At 38.5% G+C, this 16,269-nt stretch overlaps 2 protein-coding genes and 1 long non-coding RNA gene across 4 annotated transcripts in view; 1 reads left to right on the plus strand and 2 right to left on the minus strand.

Annotated features, from left to right (window-relative positions):
- Nucleotides 1–16,269, minus strand: part of LOC149594186 (D(1) dopamine receptor-like) — a 51,363-nt gene that overhangs the window by 12,898 nt on the left and 22,196 nt on the right. The gene's annotated exons all lie outside the window — the stretch shown is intronic.
- LOC149594187 (uncharacterized) lies at nucleotides 1,620–5,924 on the minus strand. Its single transcript, XR_016379354.1, has 3 exons — nucleotides 5,603–5,924; nucleotides 1,823–1,859; nucleotides 1,620–1,759 (listed from the first exon to the last, which is right to left on the minus strand). It is a non-coding gene; the product is annotated as an uncharacterized LOC149594187 (long non-coding RNA).
- LOC149594188 (NFX1-type zinc finger-containing protein 1-like) lies at nucleotides 6,590–16,138 on the plus strand. 2 transcript variants are annotated; one of them, XM_089861320.1, is made up of 3 exons: nucleotides 6,590–6,734; nucleotides 8,132–8,213; nucleotides 8,636–16,138. In XM_089861320.1, the coding sequence occupies exon 3, from the start codon at nucleotides 8,662–8,664 to the stop codon at nucleotides 15,043–15,045; it is 6,384 nt and encodes a 2,127-aa protein (XP_089717446.1). In that variant the 5' UTR covers nucleotides 6,590–6,734; nucleotides 8,132–8,213; nucleotides 8,636–8,661; the 3' UTR covers nucleotides 15,046–16,138. The 2 variants fall into 2 exon arrangements, with proteins under 2 accessions (XP_089717446.1, XP_089717447.1); XM_089861321.1 differs by having other exon boundaries at nucleotides 8,641–16,138.

Below are 16,269 nucleotides of genomic sequence, written 5' to 3' on the forward strand. Positions count from 1 at the left end.
GCAGACCTGAAACATGTCTATAAAAATGGTCAATTTAGGTCAAATTTAAGTTTTAAATTGGCAGCTGTATTTCTACTGTTCCATCACTTTTGCAGACCTGTAACATGTCTTTAAATGTAGTCAAATTGCAGTTTTATATTAGCAGCTAGATTTCTACTTTTCAATCACTCTTTCAGACCTGTAACATGCCTATAAATGTGGTCAAATTGCAGTTTTAAATTAGCAGCTGGATTTCTACTTTTCTATCACTTTTGCAGACCTGTAACATGTCTATAAAATGGTCAAATTACAGTTCTAAATTGGCAGCTGCATTTCTACTTTTCCATCACTTTTGCAGATCTGTAACATGTCTATAAATGTGGTAGAATTGCAGTTTTAAATTAGCAGCTGGATTTCTACTTTTCTATCACTTTTGCAGACCTGTAACATGTCTATAAAAATGGTCAAATTACAGTTCTAAATTAGCAGTTGCATTTCTACTTTTCCATCACTTTTGCAGACCTGTAACATGTCTATAAATGTGGTCAAATTGCAGTTTTAAATTAGCAGCTGTATTTCTACTTTTCTATCACTTTTGCAGACCTGTAACATGTCTATTAAAACGGTCAAATTACAGTTCTAAATTAGCAGCTGGATTTCTACTTTTCCATCACTTTTGCAGACCTGTAACATATCTATAAAAACGGTCAAATTTCAGTTTTAAACTAACAGCTGGTATTTCTACCTTTGCATAGCGTTTGCAGAATTGCCCTTCATATTTCTGCCAGTCTAGACAGTTAACAGTTAACAAACAGAAATGTAGAAACGGCAGTCAATTTGCAGTTCTAGAATTGCTGTGAAATTTTCCCGTTTTTTGAGCTGCAGAAATGTAGCCTTAATGGTTACAGCGTGGTAGCGATAAAAAAGCGCGTATGCAGATGAATTACAGCTTAAAATTTTTGTACGGGAAGTCAACTTCGAGCGCTCCATAAATTTTTATCTGCTTCTGTTAGGCATTAATATTACTGCTTTTATTTTCCTAAACTTTGAATAAACAATTGGTTAGGCCTAAAAAGGCATCTTTAAAAAGCTTTACTCATTCATCTCAATAAGATCTTTTGATCTAATACTGTCACGTCTCGATCCTAAATATATTTAAACCACCATAAAAGATAGAAAATTGAAACATTTTTGGTCATAAAAGGGCCAGTATTGTATATACAGTTATCAAAAGTTTATCAGATATGTTTCAATAAGTATGACACTGCCTATACTTCGTAATGCTAGAGACTTACTGAGAGCTAGTTAGAGAATGACACGAGAATTGAATACACTCGGTTTTGCAGTCCAACTTCACCGATTAAGACAAGATCTACTATCACCATGGCGCTCGAAATGTGAAGGAAATTGCTAACCAAAGTACTTTAGCGCTGTTTTATAAGTCTACAGCAGTTTTCCTGGTTGCGAATAGACGTAAAACAAGCCTGTCGGGACCCTTCCCTTCAGATGTAATCGGTTTTTAGCTGCAAGTTTTAAAGACTTTTTCGATTATGTTCTGTGAGTGTGTATGTTGTGGATGTTAGATAGACGAAAAGACCTATTTAGCTAGATGTGGTAAGAACTTGTACATGTACCTAAACAGTTGGACCATCTCAGATATTACTTTAGCAAGTCAGAAAAGCGTGTATTCAGATGAATTACAGCTTAATATTTTTGTAAGAGATGAGTACAAGTTGGGAATCCAAAATAAACCTCTCCAAGTGGAGACGCAATTTAGAGGCTATTTTTAAATATTAAAAAAAAATATAATTGATATTTATTAATTTAATCGTCATTAATTTACCTTAATTCTAGTTAAATCGTTTTAAGGAACTTTATTCCTAAAATAATTTTAAACATAGCTATTGTTGACGTTTGAACTCAAGCGTAAGCCTCTTTAAAATTTTTTGGAAATTTAGGGTATATAAGGCGACTGATTCACAATAATTGATAGGAAAACCCGCAATGACCCTGCAAAGCATCTGAAACGCGCCTGCAATGATCCTGCAAAGAATCTGAAATGCACCTGCAATTATCCTACAAAGTATCTGAAATGCACCTGCAATGATCCTGCGAAGTATCTGAAATGCACCTGCAATGATCCTGCGAAGTATCTGAAACGCATCTGATATTATTCCACAAAGTATCTAAATCGCACCTGCAATGATCCTACAAAGAATCTGAAACGCGGCTGCAATGACCCTGCAAAGTATCTGAAACGAGCCTGCAATTATCCTACAGAGTATCTGAAATGCTCCTGCAATGATCCTGCGAAGTATCTGAAACGCGGCTGCAATGATCCTGAAAAGTATATGAAAAGCGCCTGCAATTTTCCTTCAAAGTATATGAAAAGCGCCTGCAATTATCCTACAAAGTATATGAAATGCTCCTGCAATTATCCTAAAAATATCTGAAAAGTACCTGCAATTATCCTACAAAGTATCTGAAACGCGCCTGTAATTATCCTACAAAGTATCTGAAATTCGGCTAAAATAATCCTAAAAATTATCTGAAAATCACCTGCAATTATCCTACAAAGTATCTGAAACGCGCCTGTAATTATCCTACAAAGTATCTGAAACGCGCCTGCAATTATCCTACAAAGTATCTGAAACGCGCCTGCAATTATCCTAAAAAGTATCTGAAAAGCACCTGCAATTATCGTACAAATTAAAGTATCTGAAACGCGCCTGTAATGGTCCTTAAAAGTATCTGAAACGCGGCTGCAATGATCCTGCAAAGTATTTGAAACGCGGCTGCAATTATCCTACAAAGTATCTGAAACGCAGCTGCAATGACCCTGCAAAGTATCTGAAACGCGCCTGCAATGATCCTGAAAAGTATATGAAAAGCGCCTGCAATTTTCCTTCAAAGTATATGAAAAGCGCCTGCAATTATCCTACAAAGTATATGAAATGCTCCTGCAATTATCCTAAAAATATCTGAAAAGTACCTGCAATTATCCTACAAAGTATCTGAAACGCGCCTGTAATTATCCTACAAAGTATCTGAAATTCGGCTGCAATGATCCTAAAAATTATCTGAAAATCACCTGCAATTATCCTACAAAGTATCTGAAACGCGCCTGTAATTATCCTACAAAGTATCTGAAACGCGCCAGCAATTATCCTACAAAGTATCTGAAACGCGCCTGCAATTATCCTAAAAAGTATCTGAAAAGCACCTGCAATTATCGTACAAATTAAAGTATCTGAAACGCGCCTGTAATGGTCCTTAAAAGTATCTGAAACGCGGCTGCAATGATCCTGCAAAGTATTTGAAACGCGGCTGCAATTATCCTACAAAGTATCTGAAACACAGCTGCAATGACCCTACAAAGTATCTGAAACGCAGCTGCAATGACCCTGCAAAGTATCTGAAACGCGCCTGCAATGATCCTACAAAGTATCAGAAACGCGCCTGCAATGATCCTACAAAGTATCTGAAACGCACCTGCAATTATCCTACAAAGTATCCGAAATACACCTGCAATGATCCTAAAAAGTATCTGAAACGCGCCTGCAATGATCCTGAAAAGTATATGAAAAGCGCCTGCAATTTTCCTACAAAGTATATGAAAAGCGCCTGCAATTATCCTACAAAGTATATGAAATGCTCCTGCAATTATCCTAAAAATATCTGAAAAGTACCTGCAATTATCCTACAAAGTATCTGAAAGGCGCCTGTAATTATCCTACAAAGTATCTGAAATTCGGCTGCAATGATCCTAAAAAATTATCTGAAAATCACCTGCAATTATCCTACAAAGTATCTGAAACGCGCCTGTAATTATCCTACAAATTATCTGAAACGCGCCTGCAATTATCCTACAAAGTATCTGAAACGCGCCTGCAATTATCCTAAAAAGTATCTGAAAAGCACCTGCAATTATCGTACAAATTTAAGTATCTGAAACGCGCCTGTAATGGTCCTTAAAAGTATCTGAAACGCGGCTGCAATGATCCTGCAAAGTATTTGAAACGCGGCTGCAATTATCCTACAAAGTATCTGAAACGCAGCTGCAATGACCCTGCAAAGTATCTGAAACGCGCCTGCAATGATCCTGAAAAGTATATGAAAAGCGCCTGCAATTTTCCTTCAAAGTATATGAAAAGCGCCTGCAATTATCCTACAAAGTATATGAAATGCTCCTGCAATTATCCTAAAAATATCTGAAAAGTACCTGCAATTATCCTACAAAGTATCTGAAACGCGCCTGTAATTATCCTACAAAGTATCTGAAATTCGGCTGCAATGATCCTAAAAATTATCTGAAAATCACCTGCAATTATCCTACAAAGTATCTGAAACGCGCCTGTAATTATCCTACAAAGTATCTGAAACGCGCCTGCAATTATCCTACAAAGTATCTGAAACGCGCCTGCAATTATCCTAAAAAGTATCTGAAAAGCACCTGCAATTATCGTACAAATTAAAGTATCTGAAACGCGCCTGTAATGGTCCTTAAAAGTATCTGAAACGCGGCTGCAATGATCCTGCAAAGTATTTGAAACGCGGCTGCAATTATCCTACAAAGTATCTGAAACACAGCTGCAATGACCCTACAAAGTATCTGAAACGCAGCTGCAATGACCCTGCAAAGTATCTGAAACGCGCCTGCAATGATCCTACAAAGTATCAGAAACGCGCCTGCAATGATCCTACAAAGTATCTGAAACGCACCTGCAATTATCCTACAAAGTATCCGAAATACACCTGCAATGATCCTAAAAAGTATCTGAAACGCGCCTGCAATGATCCTGAAAAGTATATGAAAAGCGCCTGCAATTTTCCTACAAAGTATATGAAAAGCGCCTGCAATTATCCTACAAAGTATATGAAATGCTCCTGCATATATCCTAAAAATATCTGAAAAGCGCCTGCAATTATCCTACAAAGTATCTGAAACGCGCCTGTAATTATCCTACAAAGTATCAGAAACGCGCCTGTAATTATCCTACAAAGTATCAGAAACGCGCCTGCAATTATCCTACAAAGTATCTGAAACGCGCCTGCAGTTATCCTAAAAAGTATCTGAAAAGCACCTGCAATTATCGTACAAATTAAAGTATCTGAAACGCGCCTGTAATGGTCCTTAAAAGTATCTGAAACGCGGCTGCAATGATCCTGCAAAGTATTTGAAACGCGGCTGCAATTATCCTACAAAGTATCTGAAACGCAGATGCAATGACCCTGCAAAGTACCTCAAACGCGCCTGCAATGATCCTACAAAGTATCTGAAACGCGCCTGCAATTATCCTACAAAGTATCTGAAACGCATCTGCAATTATCCTACAAAGAATATGAAACGCACCTACAATGATCCTGCAAAGTATCTGAAACACACCTGCAATTTATCCGACAAAGAATCGGAAATGCACCTGCTATTATCCTACAAAGTATCTGAAACGCGCCTGCAATGATCCAAAAAAGTATCTGAAACGCGCCTGCAATTTTCCTACAAAGTATATGAAACGCGCCTGCAATTATCCTAAAAAGTATCCGAAACCCGCCTGCCATTATCCTACAAACTTAGCAATTTCCGACTGTAACATGCATACAATATATCTGGAAGGTACAGTACCTGCAATGAGCCTACAAACATCCTGATTTCTTACGGTAGTTACTATTTCCCTTCTGTTTTCTAGCTGTAAGGTAGCTCTTTTATGACTCTAGAGTAGCTAAATTTTGTATACTGCTGTACTGAGTTTTCCAACGGAAGATATTTTTTCTGCAAAACGTCTAAAATGTTCTGCATTGCTCTCTGGAATGCATCTTAATTTTGTCTGAAGTTGAACCTTTTTCAGGTTTATTCCAGTATTTTTCCAGAATATTCCAGTTTATTTGCAATATATTGCAGATTCTAAAAAATCTAAATAACAGCAAAATGCAGCCGTAAATTTTTGTACGGGTTTTTTCAAGTTGAATGTGTGGACAAATGGAGCTGATGGTCACATTGTCTTATTGGCTGTCGATTAAAGCCATAGTTTTCATATTGATAGCCAAGTGAACATCCATGAAATCACTTTGTATCAGTCAGTCATCGTAAAGAGCTGCTTGATCTAGTTTCTCCCGCTAAAGTTATCAGATTATTTTAATTCTCTGGACTTAAATACTCTAACTTTTTTTCGAGTTTTAAAGTTTAGTGTAGTTAATAGCAATATGATTTCCTCATCAGATTTTAGCTGCAAATTGAGGGTTGACCGCGCCCTTAGCATCGTTGATGGCCTTAGAAAGGATAGAGAGAGAGCAACGTTAATTGCGATGTTGTGATAGTTGTCGACAATCGGAAATTTAATGCCCATAAGACCGTGTTAGTATCAACTTGCGAGTACTTTCGAAGGATGTTTACGGGTAACTTTATCGAGGCAACTCGAAAAGAAGTTTGAAGATTGGAAAATTAAACTTCCGTGATTATTTTTAACCATGCTTAATACGTATTATTTCTTGTCCCATAAAATTTAATACTAAGAGCGGGACAAAATCAATATTTACTTATGTCCATTCCTGGACAAGAAATTCGAAAACCAAAGTAAAACTAAACAAACCTCGCACGTGCTTGCTCCATGGATCATGGCTGTAACTGCGTAGCGAGAGGCGCAAGAAAAGAAAATTAATAACCGCTGATTAAGATAAACATCGGAACATTAAAATTAGTGTAAACTAAACTTAATTAACCCTTGATTTTACGAAAATGAAAAAAGTTCAAAAAACACGTAAGTTTTTCTGAAAATCTTTTGTTTGTAATGCAATTAGTTAAGCCTTGCATCACCCGGCCACGCGTTGACTCACTTGACTGAAGCGCAGATCGCCTTTGTGTTTTCTATGATTGTAAAAATGGTCAGCTTTTCGCCTACATTTGTTCGCAATTTAGTTAGTAGGGATTATTTGTAGGAGAATCGTTAGTTAGATATTAATGTAGTAATTAATTTTGCTGAGTTTCATTATGAATTCATACTTTAGACTCATGAATATAGAGCCTAAATAGTACCATTGCCGTTACCGAGTGCGCCTTTGTGATAATAACACCCCATTGATCTTTGACGTAGCCACGTCATACCTCTTAACTGGTGCATGCTGTATTAAGGCCTACCTCTTTTTGACAGTGAGGGTATTAGGGCGTGTAAGGGCTGTTATTCATGAACATGAACGGGAATAAATCATGGTTCCATTCGTATAAAAGACGAAAATTTGCTTATCACGTTTATTCTAATGATGTCTTCCTACCTCTGACTCTATTCAGATTATGTTGTTTATTTATTATTTATGACAGATATTAATTAAATGTCCAATGAACGCTTTTTAAAAATCGGGGCGCATTGTCGTCTGCTAAATATAGGGTTAAGAAGGAACATTCGGTTTGTGAATCTAAAGACGTTAAATAGGGCTTCAACGTTACCAATTTGGTCTTTTTGTTTGTAGCCATATCTAACGTCTTTGTTGTACACATAGCAATCAATCTTTGGTCTTAAGAAAACAAGGTGGTTAAACACCAGACTCTTTTTTAATCCCGACTTTTGAAACGTCTCCATTTGTATCTGATATTTCTAATTATACTTTGGAACCTCTATACCGGGAAATTTATGATTCATTAAAGAAAAATTTAAATGTTTATAATTACAATAAAACAAATGCAAGCGGCACAGAGAATCCTTATGTCCCTTTCTCCAATATGACGCTTCGAGATGTGGGGGAGTATTCTAGGAAACTCGCGGTGCTTGGGAAATTTATAATGAGCTATGATCATAAGTTTATAAGATATGTTCCATAAGTATAACACTACGTATACTTCGTAATGCTAGAGACGTACTGAGAGTTAGTTCTAGAACGATTGTCTACGCTCGGTTTTGCGGTCCATCTTCCTATTTAGTCGGTACAGTACTAAGCCTTTGACAGCGCCTCACCAGGTGTCGCTTTACCCTGAATCTATGACCTAGTCACCTAGGTCATTACATGACAAGCTCCAGTTTAACCCGTGACAAACTTATGGAACATATCTTATGAACTTCTGGCATTTTAAAAGGTCCTCAAACATCGCGGCATCATATAGATTCCCAGTGTTGCTTCTATGCTTACCTTTTTAGAGTAAGGTTTGCGCATTTGTTTATGATAGGTTTGTTTTAAAGATCAAATTCCAATTAAATGCTGAAATGCGAAGCCAAAGAATCTTATTCAAGCTCATGAATTGATTAAAGGTAGGAAATTTAAACAGCTTTGTCGTCTAACGTTTTACCAATACAATTAAAGTTTATATGAAGATAATTTTAAAATAAAAATTTATTTGCTTTCTTTACATTGGAAGTTTATCGCGGGTGTGTTTACGAAATTAGCTTTGAAATTCATTATTGTCGTTTAATAAAGTATCTAGGAAAGGAAGGTTTCTTGAGCTAACGATTTGAAGGTTTAACGTGGAATTCATAAACGTCGGACGCAACGCGATTTAGTACAGGCGAAGGCTGGACGTTTGCGCACGACGCCATGCCTTCGCCTGTACTCAAATGCGTTACAACAACGTTTATGAATTCCACATTTGATCACATGAGCAGGGCAAATAAATATCTGTAATTTTATATACTTATTTCACATTTCAAAATCACGAAGTAATTCCAATTCATAGTTTAGCAGTCGTCAAAATATCGAACCATGGAATCACAACCGAAATCGTCCAATCAAAATGATACAAAGGATACAAATAACCAATCACTACCTCCAATACTCAACAGTGATGGTGGTAACCAGAGCGCAAAAAGTATTTTAGAAGCTTTGTTCGAAGTTCAGTCACAACTAAAGAAACAGTTCCCCAGCAAGTCGAAACTGAGTCAACAGACGCCCAGCAGCCGATTTAGCGATTTAATGGAATCAAATAGTTCAATAGAAGGCCCTTCACAAAATGCGAAACAGATTCCCGGCGAGTCGCAACGTAGTCAACAGAAACCCACCAGTCTCAAAAACAGGAATTTGGAATCAATCAACCAATCGCAGCGTTCAAAAGTCCAGTTAAATGTTGCCAGTCCCAAAGTTGTACCGCAGAAAGCGACACAGAAACCAGTCAGTCGAACGAACCTTAAGTTGGAATCAAATAACCAGCCACTGCGTTCGATACTCCAATTAGACGCTGTCAACCCCAAAGTTCTACGACAGAAAGAGAGACAGTTACCAACCCAGTTGCAAGTGATTCAAAGGTATCCAATAAATCGCAATGTCTCAAAGGAAAATGGCAATCAGTCACAATGTTTCGGTGGGGCCAGACCCAAAACATTCAATAACTGTGGACCTGAATTTAAAAATGTTGCGATGTACTCTAATAGTGATTCCACTGATCGCAAGTACCCAATGGGCTACAAAAACTTGCAAGACTTGCTTATAAAAACCCCCAACGAAGTTATTTTTACCATTCAAGCGCGTCGCAGTGGTTTCAAATTAAGTCTTAGTGATTCTGATCTTTCCAAAGAAAAATTTGCAATGTGTTTGCACGTCTTATCGCTAGCGTCCCATTGCGATCACAAGGAATCGTTGAGGAATTTCTTAGGCGATGCACTTAAAGAATGCGAAACGTTCTTCACCGTAAAACTGCCCAGATACTTACTGGAAACTCAAAGCAGCCCGACGGACACTTTCAGATTGCAGTCAATGTACTACATCATGGATCTTATTGAAGCGTTGCAAAAATTCCAACCTGAGGCATCGCTACAAACAACGCAAACCTTGATTCCATTTGCCAGAATCACGATTACTCGGCTGGCTGACGCTCAGAAGCGCGGACAAGACATGTTACAACGTCTCGAAGGAATGGAACTCAAAATGAACAGTTTGTTGGACAGTTACAACGTTGTACATAACATGAATCGCAAGAACATTGACCAAGTACCCAATGATTTTCGAACCATACCAATTTTCCCGGAACTCCAAGACTTGGTTAACAACGTCAGACCGTTTTTACGACCAAATATCGTCGAAGGAAGATACTTAGATGTTAACCAATACCTTGACGTCCAATTTCGACTCTTGAGGGAGGATTTCATTCGGCCACTTAGAAACGGCATCGCCACGTACTTGGAAAATCAAAAACTTCAAACTAACAAGAAACGCGTCATGGATATTAAAGTCTACGAGGGTGTAAGAATAATCGAAACTACACTCGGAGACGATGGAGTAGCTCATTACGTCGCATTCGACGCGGAAGCTACTCGTAATGTCACCTGGGAAACCAGTAAACGTCTGCTCTACGGAGCCTTAGTCTGTCTAACTCCGGACAATTTCAAATCTATTTACTTTGGTACAGTTTCGGAACGTGTCGATGAACAACTACGTAAAGGTGTCGTGGGAGTTAAGTTCGAGAATCAGGTCAAAATATTGAGTGTACAAACTTTGATCTTCACCATGGTTGAAACCGAAGCTTATTTCGAAGCCAGTCGTTACGTTTTAACAGCATTGCAGAATGTAGACGAAGACACTTTTCCCATGAAGGAACATATTGTAGAGCTGCGCAAAACGATTGACAAGCCTGCGTACCTTAACGATGACAGTGTTTATTGTTTCGGTAACCTTTTTGATGCGACTATTCCTGATCTTGTCACACAACAAACGGATGCAATGGCTCAAACTGAAAACCCAGATCCCTATCTTGATACAGAAAAAAGTGAACATCAGAGAAGAAAAGAGATATTGTTGGCGAAGTTAGCTAGAGCTCGTGTCAAGAAAACTGAACCAAAACTGGAACCCCATTGCAAAACCGAAAAGAAAGTTAAACTTTTCGATGAGAACACATGGCCTTCTGCTGAAGAACTGAAGTTGGATCCATCTCAGTACTTGGCCTTCAAGTCCTCTCTCACTCAGAAATTGTCCATCATTCAGGGACCTCCTGGAACGGGAAAAACACATGTTGGACTAAAGATAATGAAGGCATTGCTGCACAATAAAGACCAATGGAACGAGAAGTGTTCATCTCCTATCTTGATCGTCTGCTACACAAATCACGCCTTGGACCAATTCCTCGAGGGTGTTTTGAAGATAACTAACAAACTGATTCGAGTCGGTGGTAAATCCCGCAGTGATACAATCAAGCCATACTCCATGAACGAACTTAGAAATAACCGCGGGTTACTTTCTTCGCAATTCCGTTCCACCAGGGATGAAGTTAAAAAAATAATGGATAAAATTAAATCCAACGAAAGACTCGTTCGAACGGCTGACTCTTGCCTTCTAACTGAAAAAAATTTAGTGGCTGTAATGGAAGAACATCATTGCAATAACTTCGTAGTTGAAGTACCTCATTTCATTAAGGACTCGACTGTTAAAAGCAGGAACGTAATGAAGGAATGGCTCGGGTTTGACAATGAAAGTGCAAAGTCACGTACCAAGGCCCAGGAAGAATCGGTTATCAAAAATCCAACGGATCAGCCCTGGAGAAATGTAAAAGTTACCAAACGTCCAGACCAGGATGAGAATGGCCAAGTACCAGATGATCAAAATGGGCACGACATTGAGTATATTATTGACCAGAGAATGGAGGAATCGGATTTTTATCACAAAAAGAGAGAGGTTATTTTTAAGCAATCAGAACTTCAGGAAGAATATAACTGGAGAACTCAGAATTCAAAACGAACGAGTCTTAACGAAGGTGCCGATAACTTATCGAAAAAGTTAAAATCAACCAGAGATTTCACGAGTAACGAGTTAAGACATATCAGTCAAAGGAATATCTGGAGCTTACAATATCACGATAGGTGGCGTTTATACAAAACATGGTTAAATACTTTCGTGAAACAAACATTACTCGAAATAGAGGATCTCAAGAAAGAGTACGAACAGAAACTGGTTACACTAAGCGAGATGAGAGCGGAGGAAGACGCTGCCTTGGCGAAATCCGCCTACGTTATCGGCATGACTACATCGGGCGCCGCCAAGTACCGCCACTTGGTCAGCAGTATCAAGGCCAAAATAGTCGTCGTTGAAGAAGCGGCTGAAGTAGTCGAAGCTCAGATCGTGACTTCACTTAGTAAGCACACCCAGCATTTGATCCTCATTGGGGACCATCAACAGTTACGACCCAACCCGGTTGTCTACGAACTCGCCAAGAAGTTCAACTTGGAGATATCGCTCTTCGAACGCCTTATCAAGAATGGTATTCCCTTTGTCCGTTTGGGTATCCAACATCGAATGCGACCAGAGATTTCCAGACTGCTTGTACCGCATATTTACCAAGATCTCGAAGACCACGAATCCGTTCTTAAGTACGACCAAGTGCTTGGTTTCAATAAGAGCGTATTCTTCGTGAACCATAACCAACAGGAACTCCAAGAACGCGACACAACAACGCGCCTCAATTTGCACGAATCCCAGTATATCGTTGGATTATGCAAGTATATTTTACTCCAAGGCTATATGCCATCGCAAGTAACCATATTAACTACATACACTGGGCAGTTGTTCGAAATCAAACGACTTTTGACTGGTAAACTCCAAGATGTCAAAGCGACGGTTGTTGATAACTTCCAAGGCGAAGAAAATGATATTATTTTGCTGTCATTTGTTCGAAGCAACGACCAGAATAGTATCGGATTTCTTAAAACGGAGAACAGAGTATGCGTAGCGTTATCGAGAGCCAAGAAGGCTCTGTTTTGTATCGGCAATTTCGATCTGTTTGCGCAAGAAAGTGTTCTATGGACCAAGATCACCAATGAACTTGTTAAAATGTCCGCCATTGGTCCTAGTTTGGATTTGCGATGCCAAGTACACAAAACCTCAATCGAAGCCGAGAGCCCGTTCAATTTTATCCAAGTCCCCGACGGAGGTTGCCCTTTGCCATGCGACTACAGGATGGAGTGTGGACACGTATGTCCTAAGAAGTGTCACCCATTGGACAGAGAGCACGAGGAAGTAAATTGTCCGAAGCCTTGCGAGAGTTCCTGCGTGAATGGACATAAATGTAACAAAAGATGTCAAGACGATTGTGGTGACTGTATGGTCATGGTATCGAAGACAGTACCAAAATGTGGGCACGAATCTGGCATGAGATGTCACGTTGATGTTGAAACATTTAGTTGCGAGCACCCTTGTCCTAAAACACTTGAATGTGGACATAAATGTTCTGAACTATGTTACAACGAATGCCCCCCTTGTCAAGTAACGGTTACAAAGACTTTACCTCGATGCGGACACGAAGCCGATATAAAATGTTCCGCAGACATAACCACTTTCCGATGCAAATCACCTTGTCCCAAAATTTTGGACTGTGGACACCCTTGTCCTCGACGATGTGGAAAAATATGTGGTGGTTGCCAAGTAAAACAAAAAGTGATTGGAACGTGCAAGCACACTATCACCATCACTTGCTGCTTGTCCAAAGACGAAAATGAACTCAAGAAACGTTGTCGCGAGGAATGTAATAAAATTCTTGAATGCGGACACAAATGCGGCCTATTATGCGGAGGCTATTGCCGAAGCGATTGTAAAGTACGAGTTGAGGTGTCACTACCTTGTGGTCACTTAACGAAATGTCTTTGTTACCAATCGAAAGACGAGGCGTTTTTGCTGGAAAATTGTCCTGAAATCTGCAACACTGAACTAAAATGCGAACACAAATGTAGTGGTACTTGTGGCCAATGTTTCCAAGGGAGATTGCACGTCGTTTGCGAAATGAAATGCCAGAAATTACTGGTATGCGGCCATCCGTGCAAGTCTTGGTGCTCGAATAGCTGTCCGCCTTGCGGTAGACCTTGCGAAAATCGATGTCCTCATAGCAGATGTCCTCAACTATGCGGATACCCTTGCTCTCCGTGTCTCGAGCAATGCAGTTGGAAATGCGAGCACTTCAAATGCGGTAAACTGTGCAGCGAGCCTTGTGACAGACCACCTTGCGATCATCCTTGCAACAAACGCCTTAGAAGATGTCGCCATCCTTGTGTCGGTCTATGCGGGGAGCCTTGCCCTAAACTCTGCCGTATATGCGACAAGAAAAAATTAACAGAGATTTTCTTTGGCAACGAAGACGAACCCGACGCGAGATATCTGCAATTAGAAGATTGCCACCACGTATTAGAGATCCAAGGCTTAACGAAATGGGTCCAGGAACAAATAGGCGGGGCGATAAAAGCCATCTCGTGTCCAAAATGCAAAACTCCTATTAGAAGGAATCTTAGATTCGGAAAGGATGTCAATAAGAGTTTGTCGCTAATCGAATTGGTTAAAGAAAAGTCCTTTGGAAAACTCGAGGAAAACAGAGAGTTGCAGAGGCAGTTAGCGTCCAAATCCGGGGATTTTACTTATTCGGAGTATATCAGCAGAAACACATTCGAATTTACAAGGAAACGTCTTTCATGCAAACGCGTACTGTCGCGTAATATTCTGGTTACAATTCAAAACAACTTTGCCATTTTCGAGGAATTGGACAAAATTCCAGATAATCCTCGTTATCTCGTTAAGGAAGATGGGGAGCGAAAGTCAACTAAAGAATACGTGAGCATTTCTCGCGAGAAAATTATAGCGAAGATTGCGAACGTCAGCCACAACCGTCAAACGATTCAATTTTTAAATGACGTAAGCATCGAAACAAGACGTCTGCAATGGATTACAAAATTCGCGAACGGATTTTACATTCCTGACATTTTCACCAAGCGAGGAGTAGATTTATTAGACCAAATTATGACAATGTTGACATCTTGCAAGGCGATGACTGAGTCAGATTTCGAAATTCTTAATTCCTGGACAGAAGAACTGAAGAAGCTAATTGGTCCCAGGTATTTGGATGTAAGTCAAGAAGAGACATTGCAAGTGGTAAAGGCCATGGGTACCGTACAAGGTCATTGGTATTCCTGCCCAAATGGACACGTTTATTGCATCACCGAATGCGGAAGACCCATGGAAGAAGGTACTTGTAACGAATGCAAATCTACCATTGGTGGACAAAGTCACAGATTGAGGGATGATAATAGACCACTTGCTGTTGGTGGTATCAATCGTACCACTGCCTTTCCTGGTATAATTATGCCAAATCATTCGCGCAGAACAAACTACAGACGCTACTAGACCATTTCTTGATTACCATGATTGCCAAAAGGGTGTGGCAACCTTTGTCCATTTTTTCATTATTTTTAAAAGGTTTGTTTTTTTCTTGATATCTTAAAACATTTCATATTTGCTTTATACTACAATTTTTTTTTCACGGTTAACGTTAACAAAGTTATGTTACGTTTTAAAACCAATGTCATTTATTATTTTTTCAATACTTAAAAAGTAACTAAAGTAAATAGTTAACATTAGATGATTAAATTTTTTATAATTTACTGTTTAATAAAATATTTTTGAGTACCAGAAAATTGAAATTTTTCCATGTTTACCCAACCGTGTTACTTAATTTTGTGAATCAAAGCTTTGGTTAAAAAGAACCACGATTACCAATTGGGTGTTCGGTTATTGAAATAGCCTACTTTTGCCCATTTTCTCTTCGTTTCTTAAAACTTCAATTTTTTTTATTTCTTGGAATGTTTAAATTTTTTTCTTCATTTCTTCAAATGTTTAATTTTTTTTCTTTATTTTTTGAAATGTTTAATTTTTTTTCTTTATTTCTTGAAATGTTTAATTTTTTTATTTCGTGAAATGTTTAATTTTTTCTTAATTTGAAGGTTAACTTTGACAAAGTGTTTTAATGTTAATAAGCCAAAGACATTTCATTTTATAATTACCTGCCCAATTTAAAATTAGTTACTATTAATTAAAATTTGTTATTACTTACAGTTTAAGAACATAGCTTTTTGTACCAAAAAAAAAATTCCATGTTTACTGAAACGTATTAAGTACTTTAATTTTCTTAATCAAAAGCGTTTGGTTAAGAATTAAGTTTAAAAAACCATGTGCCTTTTAATGTTTAATCCTAAATTTAACAACTGATTGTTTGAAGACTTTTTCAAGAAGTGTTTTATTGTCATGTAAGCCAAAAATAAAGTTTAAATAATATTTCCAACTTAAAAGAAAGGTATTTCATTAATCTCTTGTCAGCACGCGCAAAGGTACGTTACATAGAGGCCTAGCTTTGCGCGTGCTGACAACAGAAGCGGTAACAGATCGAGTATATACAGAATAAGCTGTCGTTCGAGATAGGGAGTTGCCTATCCTATAGCGTGAAAACAAATTTCCGCACGCTCATTCTTTATCCATGGTAGAATATTAGAAAAATAAATGATGTCTTTTTTTAATTGGTCTCAAAAACGCACGGGATTGGTCCAGCAGACGCCACTAAACCAATAGTGGGAC

The sequence above is a fragment of the Phalangium opilio genome, unplaced genomic scaffold (genome assembly GCF_054372755.1).
Source record: "Phalangium opilio isolate 3A_F unplaced genomic scaffold, DU_Popi_V2 ptg000390l_1, whole genome shotgun sequence".
Lineage (NCBI taxonomy): Eukaryota > Metazoa > Arthropoda > Arachnida > Opiliones > Phalangiidae > Phalangium > Phalangium opilio.